At 37.9% G+C, this 14,927-nt stretch overlaps 1 protein-coding gene across 5 annotated transcripts in view; it reads left to right on the top strand.

Annotated features, from left to right (window-relative positions):
- Positions 1-14,927, top strand: part of SSBP4 (single stranded DNA binding protein 4) — a 660,119-nt gene that overhangs the window by 193,296 nt on the left and 451,896 nt on the right. For all 5 annotated transcript variants that reach the window (XM_077475913.1, XM_077475915.1, XM_077475911.1 and 2 more), the window contains one exon: positions 8,271-8,355. In XM_077475913.1, coding sequence (XP_077332039.1) covers positions 8,271-8,355 — 85 coding nt within the window. The remainder of the gene's footprint in view (positions 1-8,270; positions 8,356-14,927) is intronic.

A 14,927-nucleotide genomic window follows, 5' to 3' on the forward strand; every position in this document is an offset into this window, starting at 1 on the left:
CAAAAAATTAATTTAGTACATACAGCGTTACAATATTTTGAACAGATCCCATTTTAACTGCAAAATAACTTACTTAAACAGATTACAAATGGCAAACGCATTCCCCACGATGTTCAAAAGGGAGGGCTCCTATCCTTGGCAGGCACAGTGAAAGCAGAAACTTTCCATGTATCTCATACAGGAAGGCCGGATATAAATAATCAAAAAAATGGCACTTGAAAACAGAGGTACTGTGTGGAAAATTAATCCTATTATCCGGTGACCTAAAATAGAGGGTTTTCTCAAACTACACCAATGAGTATAAATATAAAGTCTGCCCCCCTAAGTAACAAATGGAAGGAGCTTACCCTGTGTACAGAAAATTCCTCCAGAAATGGTCACCCAATAGATTTTCCTCCGTAGAAAGTACTAAAACTATGTTGTTGTGGTGCGGGAATGGCGCCATTTGCCGTCCTTGGCTTCCTTTTATGTAATGTTCCAGGCATCATACTGATGCCCCACGTGGTGCGTGATGACGCGGCACGTCATAGCGTTCCACGTCATCATTCGCACATCACTGGTATGTTAGGCAGCACCTCCGGCAGGAAGGAATGCGAACCGGATGTAACGCGTGATGACGCAGCCCGTCCCAGCACGCCACTTCATCATTAGCATCACTAGGACATACTCTGCATTACGTCCAGCCACACAAAAGGCGGTCCAGACGTGACGCAGGAACCACATAAATCCTGTCCCCTGGATGTACAAATCCAGGGAGACGTGAAGGGGTCATGGATGGTAAAAAATGCAAAGAGGAGGTAAATACCATATGGAAATGCATCACAGCTTAGAATGAATCCAGCGTAATGCCACCTCCGAGTTGTGCAACATCCCATCTTCGTAAATATTACGAAAAAGGGGTGGATGGCTTATAGGTATTATCTAGGCCAAAACAGTTGAACCCCTAGATGGAAATAGGGCAACTAAAAGGTGGCCATAAAGGATGGAAAAATATATTAAATAAAAATATATATGTACATGTGGGGCACCGAAAGAGCGACTGAAAACCCATCGCTAAATAGCGATGTGAAAAATAAAGCCAGGATTCAAAATAAAAGAATGATACTTAATTGTTGAGGACAAAAAAACACAGACACAGGGTACCTCCAGGAGTGGATAAAACCACTTCCTGGAGGACAAAACAAAGGCCCCAGCATATATAAAAAAGGCTGGGGCCCTTCTGTGTCGGGTAGAGATACATGGGGCTAATGCATGTACCCTTTAGACCATATAGGCCTAAACTGTGGAAAAAATAAGTTTTTTTCATATATTTTTTGGGGATATTACATTTTCACAAAATGTCAAAAAATAACATTTTTTTCAAAATTGTCGGGTTTTTTTTGTTTATAGCGCAAAAAATAAAAATTATTTTTTGTCTGTCCCCATCCTTGTTCTCTAAAGATTCATTGGTTATGGTTATTATATATACTTATTATATTGGCTATTTCAATAGGGAGCTCACCTCAAAGCTCAAATACATGTGGGCGTGTGCATGTGTATATATACAGGCATACCCCACTTTTAAGTACACACTGTGGTTTATTTACCAAAGCTGGAAAGTGAAAAATCACTCACTTCTACATAGAAATCAATGAGCTTCTAACCCCAGCTTGTTCAATTAAGCTTTGGTAATAAAACTCTGGAAGCTCATTGGTTTCTATGTAGAAGTGAGCCTGATTTTGCACTTTCCAGCTTCAGTAAATAAACCCCGTTGTGTACTTAAAAGTGGGGTATGCCTGTACTGACGGAGCAGTGTCCAGTGTCAGTAGGGCAGAGATTGGTGTCAGTAGGGCAGTGGATGGTGTCAATACATTTTATTAGTATTATTTAAATTTTTTTATTATTTTTTAGGAGCCCTGTTAGGAGGCCTTGGTGAAATATCAGGGGTTTAAACAGGGGGAATCTGCTCCACACAGGGTGATTAGGGTGTGCCTAGGCACACCTTGCACCCCCTTTGTGCATGCCTATGCATGGTTTATATGTGTATGGGGTTTCCCTCCTCTTTTTTTTCACTGGGACTGTGTTTGCTTATGTCTGGTGGCATGGCACTACTTGTCCTTGAATCACCATTTGATTCGCTCAGTCTTCTGTGGCTAGGAATCTGACATACAGCGCCAGGTCCCTTCCTGCATTTTTTAATTCACAGAGGAACATTGTACATGACATCAGAGGCTTATTTGTTTGTCCCCGCCCATCTGCTCTATGTCCAGATGTCTAACCACACCAGCCTGCCATCCTTTTCTTCCTGCCAGAGAACCTGGGTCTTACCTTGCATGTAACATTGCAGTCTGCATCTTGGAATACAAAAGCCCTCCAGAATGGAGGAAGCAGGTGAGAGCAGCTGACAGTGACAGTTAGTATAATCTATACATTTGAAAGCAGATCATCAGCTCTAACATTATGGAGGGTGAAGCTCCCCCCAGACAAAATGGGCAGATGAGGACCATTGACATGCAAATAATGTATTAAATACATTAAGAGGAGTTTACTAAAACTAGACCAGACAGACATTGAACAGCTTTGTACAGTAACCAGTAAGCTTCTGTCCTTAGCTTGCTCAGATAAGCTTTCAAATGAAAGCTAGAAAGTCATTGGTTGCCATGCAGTTCTTCCAGATTCCATCTGCTTTGGTCCTAGTAAATTCCCCTGAAAAATGCCTATTTCAAAAAATCTCAGAGGTGGGTGGCAATTTCCCTTGCAGAGGCCTCCATGGGTCATGTACACTGAATGAGTGGTCACTATACTCAGTATTCATGCAGATGGCTGAGATGGGGCTGCAACAGTCTGCATAGTAGTTTGGATGAGTCAATTTACAAATTTTCTTCTCTAAGAGAATCACATCATTGTAACAGTGAACTTGATCCTAGTGTTTATTGAACAGTGACATATAGTCACATACCTAGTCATGACTCCTATTTTCACACCTGATACACCACTAACCCTACATTCACACTGCACGCAGCGTTTTCAGTTTTACAGAAACCACTACCGTCCATTTAACATAGTTTTCTATTTTCTATTGAAAAGCACTATCTATTTTAGCCGGTACATTTTTGAAAAGGGCCAGGGACTTTTTTCCCGCAGCAGATTGCGCTTTGCATGTAATACTGAGTCTGTGAGTATTTCTGGGGAAAAAAATGTAATGTATACAAATTTCTGATTATTTGCAAGAGCCAAAGGGTAAGGCATCTGTCTTGCTGCTGCAGATCATTCTTCTAATTAGGGCCTAATTTGCACAATGTGCAAGGTTATTTGGCACAGAAAAATATGGTATGTTTTACTCTTCTACAGATTCTTAGTGGAATCTGATGTGAAGGCTGTGTGTTCCAATTTAACCCTTTTGCTATCAGAACCATTTTATTTTATTTTTTGGCACACATGTTTAAAAAATCATTGTAGGCCTGACAATTACATAAACCCCCCACACATTATATATTTTCCGAAAGCAAAAACCATATAAGAATCAAAATAGTTGTAGTTCCATTTTTTTATGTTGCATGATATTAGCGTGACAGTTTAGGAAACACAAAATTGGAGAAAATAAATCACTAAGGTTAATTTTAGGATGCATAAATAAATTACCCAAGTTTTCGGTAAAATATAAACTATATATACCCAGCATGTCAAAACTTAAAATTGCATGTACCTGTGAAACAGCGACAAACTCAAGCACTCAATATTTTCATAGGTGACATAAAACCCCTTACAGGTCATCAATTTCGAGTTAACTGTGACTAATGGTCCTAGAATTATTGATCTCACTCCGTGATAGTGCAATCAATGTTTTCGAAGGTAGGTACCCCCACTATAAGCATTTGCATTTCTGTATGTTGGAGTGGGGGAGCTCAAAAATGGTAATCAATGGTAACTACAGTGGACCATGCCTGCATACTGAGTGTTCAAACAGCTACTTGTCTATAGAAAGCTTGTGCGGCAGTGCAGAAGCACAAAAAGGAGACAGAGTATTTATCACCCTATCACTCTATTTATTACCCTATAACAGGAAGTTCCTTCATAACAATATCACCAAGTGATTTTTTTTAAAGAAAAATACATATTTACAAATACAGAAACAATTTCTGAAATTACAATACCATGTTATAAATTGTTTTATACAGTAAATATTATCTTAGTGATTGGGTTTGCACATACTTTATTGGGGTGGGAATGTAGATAGTGCCTATAAGTTTCCTCTTAATACTATTAATTCTATTGTAATGCTAGCTATGATAACATGTCTGGCAGTAGGTCATACTATAATGTGGGAACCTGTTGTTTGGTTTATCTATCATGATATATCAGCCAAAAACTACACATCAATGCTGCACAATCAGTGCTCCACCAGAAGGGAGTTTGTTCATTTCTGTCTTTTTGTTCTAGTTTTAATACTACTTGGAATGTCAGTGGTTGACAATATACAGGAATCTGGTATTTTTTGGCATGGAAATGATTTAACACACCCCCAAATTGAATCCTCATAATTTGGAGGATAGGCAGCTAGAAGAAGATCAGATAGACCAGAGTGATGATGCTGTTGAAATGGAGACACTGGATGATTGCACAACAGGAATTAACTATTTAAAGTATAAGATCAAAGAGCCATGTAAAAAGTGCCAACATGTGGACTAGAACCTTCATGAGGAGAGTATTGCACTGTATAGGGCTGTTTCACACACCCCCTAAGCGGAGAAACGTAACCAGACACAGCAGTTTTTCATAGAGTTCAGGTTAGGTGCTGTTTGACTTTCCATTTACCTTAAACTACCAAGTAAATAGCTGTTCATTCTTATTATCAACCTCAGAAGAAAGAAGATATAAACATATTGGAAGCTGAAGGCTTTTGAAAGTAACCAATACCATCAAAACCATAAGCATCACCTTGCCCTTATAGACTTTGGAATTTATGCTCATTTTCACGCTGGACCTACAGGACACCAGGGCACCAAAGCTCACTGTAATGGAAAAGGAATCAAGTAACTAATTTCTACACATTTCCGTTATTAACTTTTTCCATCATGGCTAATACTCCAACTTCCATATATTATCTCAGTTTGCTTTCCATCTGAAAACCAAGGCTAGACTGATATCTTGACATATATGTAGACCACATTTTACTGAACTCCCCATATAAAAAGTGACTTTTGTTTTTTTTATCTTATCTCCTAACTTCAGAAAATAACACCTTTGCTGCCATATACAGTACGCTTGCACTTGTACATAGAATATACTCTCCAGATTGCTTTGTTGCTTGTCCATATCATTCTTTGTATGGAGTTTAGGGCATTTATGGTGACCAGACTAAAAACTTACCAGCTCGGTTACACTAAGAACTATCATTCCTATTCAACTTAGTAAATCGACACTGTGCGTGTGATTCTTATTTTATGCTGCAGTATAGGCTACATGTGTATGGATGTGGACAAGCTTGATGTGCTCATCAGTTTTTTGTCAACCTTAATGGTTAACATAATGTAGTCTTGCTTAGTTAATTGTTATCGTATAGTTATTTAAAATTCTGAGTTCTGATATCTATCTGATGTTATCTGGTATGGTATCAGATCTTCCTAGACCATTTCCTAGAACATTGATCCAGTGTAATATGTAACAAGATTAAGCTAGCCATAGATGGATAAAAATTGGGCCAGATCAGCAGGACCTGGCCGAATTGTGTTCCATGTATGGACAGGCTGGTTGTATTGAAGACGATCTAGCAATCGCCTTCAGTACAACCAGCCTGTTACTTTTTACATTCGATATGTGCTATGGGTGCCAGCAGTGACCATTGTATTGTGTCGACTGGGAAACTTCCCACTGTCAAAATACAATAGCTCCGTGGGAGGGATTCCCTCATCAACACTGACTGCGTTGATGGGGAAATCCAGCAATTTACTTTCTTTCAACCTATGGTTGAAGGAAAGCAAATTGCATAATGTATGGCCTGCCTTAGACTTAGCCCTTGTACACACAATTGGAGATTCCGACAACCAAATCCGTCGGATTTTGTCTGACGGATTTTGTCCAAAACTGTTGCATATACACAGTCGGAGGAAGTTGTCATGATGATGATCAAATGATACTTCAATACCAGACACTTTCACCCCCTTCCTGTCCAGGCCAAATTTTCAGATTTTCAGCGCTGTCACATTTTGAATGACAATTGCGTGGCCATCCAACACTGTACCCAAATTACATTTTTATCATTTTTTGAGACAGATATTTCTTTCTTTCGGTGGTATTTAATCACCAGTGGGTTTTTATTTTTTGCTAAACAAACAAAAAATGACAAAAAATTTTTGGGAAAAAAAAAGGTTTTGTTAGTTTCTGTCATAAACATTTGCTATAAAGTAATATTTCTTCTTCACTAATATGTACTGATGGACACTGATGAGGTTGCACTGATGGGTACTTAAGAGGCTGCACTGATGGGCGCTGACGAGGAGGCACTGATGAGGCTGCGCTGATGAAGCGGCACTGGTGAGCACTGCTAAGTGACACTAATGGCTAATTGGCACTGTTGGGGTTGCACTGATGATCAGGGCACTTACTGTGCCCTGTCAGCCTTGCCTACACAGAGTTGTGAGGAAAGGAATTCCAATAACTGGCAAGTCTGTTTACGTGTGACTGACTGTGATTGGACACAGCTGATCACACAGTAAGGGGCTGCTGTGCTTGACCCTTTACCATGATCTGTGATTAGCTGTGTCCAAAGGACACAATGGTCATAAAGCGCACCCAATGCCTGCCCCAGGAGAAGACAGCCATGAACACTCTCCCAGAACTGGGGTTAAAGGGTAGAACATACACAAGTCCTCATTCTCAAACTTTACATCTTGGATTGCACAGGAAATATATATTTTAAATAGGATGAATTGTTTAATGCAATTATCCTTTCCATTTTGCATTGATAATTTCGATATTGTTTACTATGCTAGGTTGGGATAGAGAGTTCTAACAATATTACGTTTTGCTGCCGAAAGTAGGTGGATGATGACAGATCTACTGTTGGGAGCTATTCAATTCCTAGGTGCAACAGTGGAAGCACACGATCAAGTGACATCTGTATTCTTATGATATCAAAAGACATGTGGAAAACTTGGTTCCAGTATGAGCTGATTTAAACTGCCATAGTACATGAAAAAGGGAATGATTATTTTTGCAAAGGCTCCAACATTTAGGAGATTGCAATGAGTAAAATGTAGAGAGTTTATCGGGGGGTAAGGTACCACTTTCTGGTAAGCTCCCAGTAGTAAGTACAGTGGGGTGCTGTGACAAAACGTCCCTACACTCCACTTGAGTGCTTTCGTCATATACCACTTCCTCCCAGTCTGAATATAGATATCAGATATTCCAACTGCTCCCAAGCACAAAACAAGACAAGACTTGTTTCACTGCTGACATGGACTCTTTATTAGAACCAGAATACAGTCTTTTTATACACTTTTAACACAAGGGGTTAGATAATTAGGTAGGGCTGCTCATGGATACTCCCCCTCCCCTATAGCAACAACTTAAAAGACAATTACATAATTAACATGTTAATTAAGACAGCACTTAAGGCAGCCTAGGTGACCAGACAGTCAATCTCTGGAGGTCAATGTGATCAGTTCTTTCAATGACCATCTACTGTTCAGAATTAACAACCAAGAATAGTCTTTGGGCAAATCCAAGAAAACCTTCTCACAAAGAGCACCGTTCCCCCAAATGCCAGGGCCCATGATTGGTGGGCAAAAGGCTAACATTAAGTCCCCTCCAAAAAAGCCTCTGTCCTGGCTAGGTCTGTCACAGGTACCCTGTGCATAGTTGAAAAAGCTGATTCATTGAAGATTTTGCCCAGTTCTGTTTCCTCTTCATGCATGGTGTTGGTCTAAAAGGTATCCTTACTCCCATTTAATGTGTTATAAAATATATTCCTTTCAGATGATTCATGATGTCATTAAGAAATGAGTGTATAGGGGTGATATATAGGGGAGAAATTTTTAATGGTTGAAGGAAGGGGGGGGGGGCTCACATGGAAAGGGACTATGTATGTAAACACGGGAAGTAGTCCAATTGTGCTTGTTTATATTTAGCATGCAGTAACTCAAAGGGTTTGATATAGTTGGAAGGTAGATTGAAATAAGCATTTTTGATTCTGCCCTTGCTATAGCAATTGATTATGCCTTTTGTCAGTAGCTTACTTTTTACATTTCCTGTTTTTTCCTTATTTAATTGTGTTTTCTTTTCCTTTTCAGTGTATTTTGGGATTTGTACTGTGCAGCACCTGATAGACGAGAGACCTGTGAACATTCTAGTGAAGCCAAGGCTTTCCATGACTACGTAAGTCAAGTCTTTACTACTTACAGTGTTCTTGCTGAGTTTTACAAGCTGCGCTGCTTGCGTTATCTATCTTGCTTTAAATTGCACTGAATGTATGAGCACAAGGATAACAGTAGGCAACCTGTTTACTGAAAAAGTAATTACTCACTTAGAAGAAGATCAGTTTGTTGAATGCAATAGAGTTATTAGTGTCTAATATTTGCATAAGTGTTTTTGCATACATAAAGCATCAGAACTGAGGGAGGTGTACTTGTATATTTTGAATATGTATAGACATTTGTTTTACGCTAAAAGTGATTATAAAAAAATGACAAATATTTGTTTCTTGTTTAATGTAGCATATTTCCATTTGGTTTTTATTTCCACCACCTTAACCATGTTTTACTGATCTTTTATGAAACTCTGGTTGAACATAGAGAAATAGCTGGAATGGCTTAAAAAAAGAATGAAAAAAAATAAAAGAAACCACACCATGAGCCAAGGAAAGCCTGTTGCGTGCAGCTATTGTACTTGGCTGTGGCATTTTTATGTATGAATCAGGCTGTACATATACTCTAGTGGGCAGACTGTGGGCTTTCTGTTTAATTGGGGCCTTAGTGGTTCAGAAAATATGTTCCTGATGGAAGCTTGTTTCAAAAGTATAAAGACAACCTCCATGCATTTTGTCAACTTCTCCTCTGCTAGATGTAGTCAGTCTGACAGCCGCACTCTACATAAAGACATTGAATAATTTATCAGATGTTAAGGTTCTACTACTTGTGGCTTTTCTTTGTGCTTCTCGGACCAGTGTTACCTATACAGATTTCAGATTCCCATCATTTTTTTTTTCATAATACTGCACAAATATTTTACTGTGCTTTTCTGTAGAAACACAAGATTGACATTCAGGACTGCACTTTTACAGTTTGCTGGCTTGGGCATATTGACTGTTTGCACATTGCTTTCAAGGCCATCCATACTGGTACATGGTGCTATGTGTGGCATTATGCATTGTGAACCAGTACCTGGCCACCCTGTTTTTCAACTCAATTCAGCTGAGTTCTACTGTTATGCATATTAGAAATGCACATTTATATGTTTATGCTAATTGTGATGTATTTAAAAAGCATGGTCACACATGCCATCAGAATGACTTTTCCCTAACTTATACAGTTTCAAGGATCAGCTTACATTGTAAACATTTATTCATCTGCAATGAATATTTGCTGTATTGTTGTACGTGTTTCTGCATCCCAATCCCTGTTGTTGCAGTTTTTGAAGTTGATGTAAGATATTATTTTGTGAATGCGGTATCCTCCAAAATGTATTCATATGTGTATTTAAATTTAAAGCCCCAGATGTGAACATCTTATTAACATGTTACAAGATATAATTATACAAGTGTATCAGTCAGTGCTTTACCATATTACCTATAGCACACTGTTAGCCCTTGTACACACGGTCGGACATTCTGACAACAAAATCCGTTGATTTTGTCCGAAACTAGTGTTGCATACACACGGTCGGACAAAGTTGTTGGAAAATCCGATCGTTCTGATCGTGATGACATTTTTTCCTTACGACGGGACTACATTCAGGCTAGTAGCCAATAGCCTTGGTCTAAGAATTTGATCTGAGCATGTGTGGCACTTTATCCGATCGGAATTCTCTACAAACGATCAGACAAAGTCTGATCGGATCATGTTGTCGGAAAATTTTATAGCCCAGCTCTAAAACTTTGTCGGTCGGATATTCCAATGGAAACAGCCCGATGGAGCCCACACATGGTCGGATTATCCGACAACACGGTCCAATCGGACATTTTCCGTTGGAATGTCCGACCGTGTGTACAAGGGCTTAGTCTATATGTGTAAGCTTTGTTTGGTTATTGTTTCTTATATTGCACTTTTTACCACCTGTTTGAAGTGTGTCAATACCCTAAAGATTTTATTTGTTTGATTTAATTTTGTATAGTGTAGGAGATGGTTAAACCCCTATTCGTTTTTGGCTGTGTCCCATTGCGGAGGTTTTTCTACACTTCCTATTCTGGAGAAACAACAGGAAGTGAAAGAAAGCCCCTCCAAAGTGAGGGAAATGCTCTCTTTGATTGTCTGTCCAAAAAAATGGAGATACCGTTTTTAACTATTTTGTTTTCCATTTTTGTATTGTGACTAGAAATTGAGACTTTCAAAAAAGTAATAAAAATTCATAACATTAAAAAAAAAGATATTCTATGAGCTGTCGGTGGCTGTTGGTGGTTGTTACAATTTCTTAAATTTTTAATATACAAGCAAATGTTTCATAGTTTCATAGTTAGTAAGGTTCAATAAAGACACCAGTCCATCCAGTTCAACCTGAGTGAGTGTCTACAATTGTCCCTATCCCTGTACATTGCACACTCACATCGGTTTTTTGTGTTATTTTTCATAGGCTGGTACAGATATTGTTTTTGAATATTTCAGTCATTTGTCCAGTTCATATACAGTTAAATAGAGTATTGTAAAAGAATCCAGATGTTTACCTTAGTCTGACTGTTGCAATATTGTGTTTTCAACAGTTTTCTGACTACTTGATATAGTATACATAGCCTTTTTGTTCAATACAGCACTTAAGTACAACACCCAACAATACAGAGGCTGACTGGTTTTAGTGAATAGGCAGAGATTTTATCTATGTTCATTATAAACGCAAAACACAAGTTCCCCTAAACCTGCTGCAGTTTTTAACCTGACTGTTCATTTTTTTTTATTGTATTTTATTGCACTTTATTTTACTCCTCTGAATTAACAGGCTTCTTTCTGTTACCTCTCTGAGAACGAGAGCAAAAGGATTTTGGTACACGTGCAAGTACTGTACACCCTGTTTATCTGCCCCATTGCCACTTGACCCTTTGCGTTACTAGCGTTAATACAAGAAAAAGGACTGTTTGATACATTGCTTATAAACACGCAAGTTAAAGAGATCCAAAGTAACATTATTACTATTGGATCTACCTGTATTCTGTTTTATTCTTCTGAAGGTCAAAGGATTGAGCTTTGATCTTCATATGATGTCTGTTAAAACAAACGTAAAAAAAAAAATATTTTGTATGTAATAAAACGTGTCCTTATTATCCTCAATTTAACCTAATTAGCCCTAATTAACTCCTCTTTCCCTCCTCCTAACAAGTATTTTCCTGTTTTTTTTTTCTATTTTTCTTAAATAAACTTTCTTTTAATTTATTTTGTTCTTTAATTTCATTTAATTATGGTGCATTAAAAAAAGGAAACATTTTTGGTTCATTATAAATAGCTTTGCAATGCTCTGTACCAGAATCATAATTTTAGCAAATATTTTAAACTGGGCAAACTAAGAAATACAATGTATACTTTTTATCCACTATATATATATATTATAAACTAACACTAATCAAATTTTTAAAAAGTGTGTTTTTTTTATTTTGTTATGGATTGCAGGATTGCTTAAAAAAAACATTTTTCACAAGACAATGTCACCAAAAAAAGTCTTATTTGTCTAGAAATAAATATATGTATTATTTTGGTTCCTTAAGTAATGACAAAGTTATTGCCGAACAAATGCATGTATACATACATAGCAAAAAGGTAAAAATTGCTTTGGTCCATAAATGTTTCTAAAAACTTTCAAGCGTGTCTGATACTTATAAACCAATTCAGCCCTGGAAGGATTTACCTCCTTCCTGACCAAGCCCTTTTTTGCCATATGGCATCACTTTAACTGACAATTGCACGGTCGTGCGATGTTGTACCCAAACAAAATTGGCGTCCTTTTTTTCACACAAATAGAGCTTTCTTTTGGTAGTATTTGATCACCTCTGTTTTTTTTCTTTTTTGTTTTGCGCTATAAACATAAAAAGAGCGACAATTTTTTCAAAGCATTTTTTTTTACTTTATGCTATAATAAATATCCCCAAAAAATATATTTAAAAAAATTTCTTCCTGTATATTCTTCTACATATTTTTGGTAAAAAAATCGAAATAAGCGTATGTTGATTGGTTTGCACAAAAGTTGTCGCATCTACAAAATAGGGGATAGATTTATGGCATTTTTATTATTATTTTTTTATTAGTAATGGAGGTGATCTACATTTTTTATCATGACTGCGACATTGCAGCAGACAGATCGGACACTTTTGAGACTATTTTGGGACCATTGGCATTTATACAGTGATCGGTGCTATAAAAATTCACAGATTACTGTGTAAATGTCACTGGCAGGGAAGCACTTTCGGGGTGATCAAGGGGTTAAGTTAGTTCCCTCAGTGTGTTCTAACTGTAGGGGGTTGGGCTCACTAGAACATGATAGAGATCACTGCTCCCGATCACTGGGAACAGTAGATCCCTGTCATGTTGCTAGGCAGAACAGGGAAATGCCTTAACATCAAGTCCACATAACCTGCGGGCACGCTCCCGCGGGGGGCATGTGCGTTTGCAAGCCGTCAATGATGCAATGACGTAAGGATACATCGTTTTGCGCACCCATGCCACTTTGCCGACGGATATCTGCGTGAGCCAGTCGGAAAATGGTTAACTAATATGAAGACTTTAATCACTTGTTATTGTTCATCATTGCTTATTTTGCAGGCCTCTATATAAGCGAATTAATGCCAAAAATAATCAAAACAGTTGAATTGCTCGCAAAAAGCATGCGTAAACCTTATATTATCAATTGCTGTATTTGCAGAAAATAAGGATACACTAAACTTACCTATTGAGGGCCTGAGAATATATATTTAATTCCTTTACTGTGCAGTCTTTCCAAAAACAAAGCTGGAAAATGATAAAGGAGTAAGCAAACATTTATTGAAATCACAATTATACTTACAGCCTACCCTCTGACCTAATGTAATCCATTCTCCCACACCCCAGATGAGTAATTATCCTGATTTCACAGCAATCTTCCCTCCCCTCAACCAAAATATTTGGTGAAACGGGTGTACTTGTGATTTTCTGCCTCCATTGTAAGGATATTGACTTAGGATGTGGTCATTTGGAAACTTGTAATGGGAAAAATAGAAACGCTGCAAATGCTGTGTGCCTACTGAAAATGCTATCTGCTTGGCTGATTCAGTACTTTTTATTGCTCGCCCTGAAAAAGCATGCATATAGCAAAAGTTAGAGTCAAGTGCAAACTTCTAATCTGCATATTTCCAATATCAGCATATTGGAAATATGCTGATATAGGATCAGCATGTCATTCAGGGAACTATTATTTTCAGAAGAAGCAATGGCAGCCTTTTTTTTTGTTAGTACGGGCTTTAATTGAGGTGGTTAAAAGCCTAGGATCATCAAGTATAAATCTGGCCCTGTGCATCGAAAATGGAAATAGATTCGTCAGTTGGTGGTGCTTGTTAAGATTACTTTTGAGTGTCACCGGTGTACAGTAAGGCCCCATACACACTATTTGATTTTCTGCAGATTTTTGTCTTCAGACTTACCAAAACCATGTAGTGCAAGGGCCTGCCTGATTGCATACAAATTGAAACTCTTAAGGTTTGACCTTATTATTATATTATATGGTTTTTGTAATTCTGAAGACAAAAGTCTGCAGAAAATCTATTAGTGTGTAAGGGTCTTAAGTCATGCAGCAGTGACCTGTATGAATAACAGTAACAAATCTGTGTGAGTATCTTTTAGCCCTTGTACACACGGTCGGACATTCCGACAACCAAATCCGTTGGATTTTGTCTGACGGATTTTGTCCGAAACTGGTGTTGCATACACACGGTCGGACAAAGTTGTCAGAAAATCCGATCATTCGGAATGTGATGACGTTATTTCGTTACGACGGGACTACGTTCAGGCTAGAAGCCAATAGCTTTGGTCTAGGAATTTGATCTGAGTATGCGTGGCACTTTGTCCAATCGGAATTTTCTACAAATGATCGGACAAAGTCCGATCGGATCATGTTGTTGGAAAATTTTATAGCCCAGCTCTAAAACTTTGTCGGTCGGATATTCCGACGGAAACAGTCTGATGGATCCCACACACGGTCGGATTATCCGACAACACGGTTCGATCAGACATTTTCCGTTGGAATGTCCGACCGTGTGTACAAGGGCTTAAGGAAATTTTGCAGTTGGTATACAATGGCTAGCCACTATGGCATTGTTTTTAAGATCACAAATTATATGCAGTATCGAGGTGCTGTATAGATTTTGTGATTTGTTTAGAATCAGCATGTATTGTTTCCTTGCTAGCTACCCTATACAGTATATATATTTTTTCCATTGACGCAGACTGTAATATGTTTATTGTTTCTCAAAGTACTTGTTTTATATGACTTTTTGAATATAGAAATTAATAACTCTCAACAGATGTGTATTTTACTCACCCATGTAAATATCTGTCTATAATATTTATAAAAACACTGGGTACCAGTAGCTTTCATAATGGATATGAAGTCTCTAGTTTTAAAAAAAAATCTCCTGGGTGTGCTTGTAAGTATATAAAAAAAAAAAGTGTGAACATTTGTCACCAAATTATTGTTATTGCCATATATGGGCTTTTCTTTACCATTTCAAAGAGTATCCACTGAATCACGGAGTTCACACTGAACAGTCTCAATAAAGTGCC

The sequence above is a fragment of the Lithobates pipiens genome, unplaced genomic scaffold (assembly GCF_037356315.1).
Source record: "Lithobates pipiens isolate NorthernLeopardFrog02 unplaced genomic scaffold, aLitPip1_a1.2 Scaffold_13, whole genome shotgun sequence".
NCBI classification, from domain to species: Eukaryota; Metazoa; Chordata; class Amphibia; order Anura; family Ranidae; genus Lithobates; species Lithobates pipiens.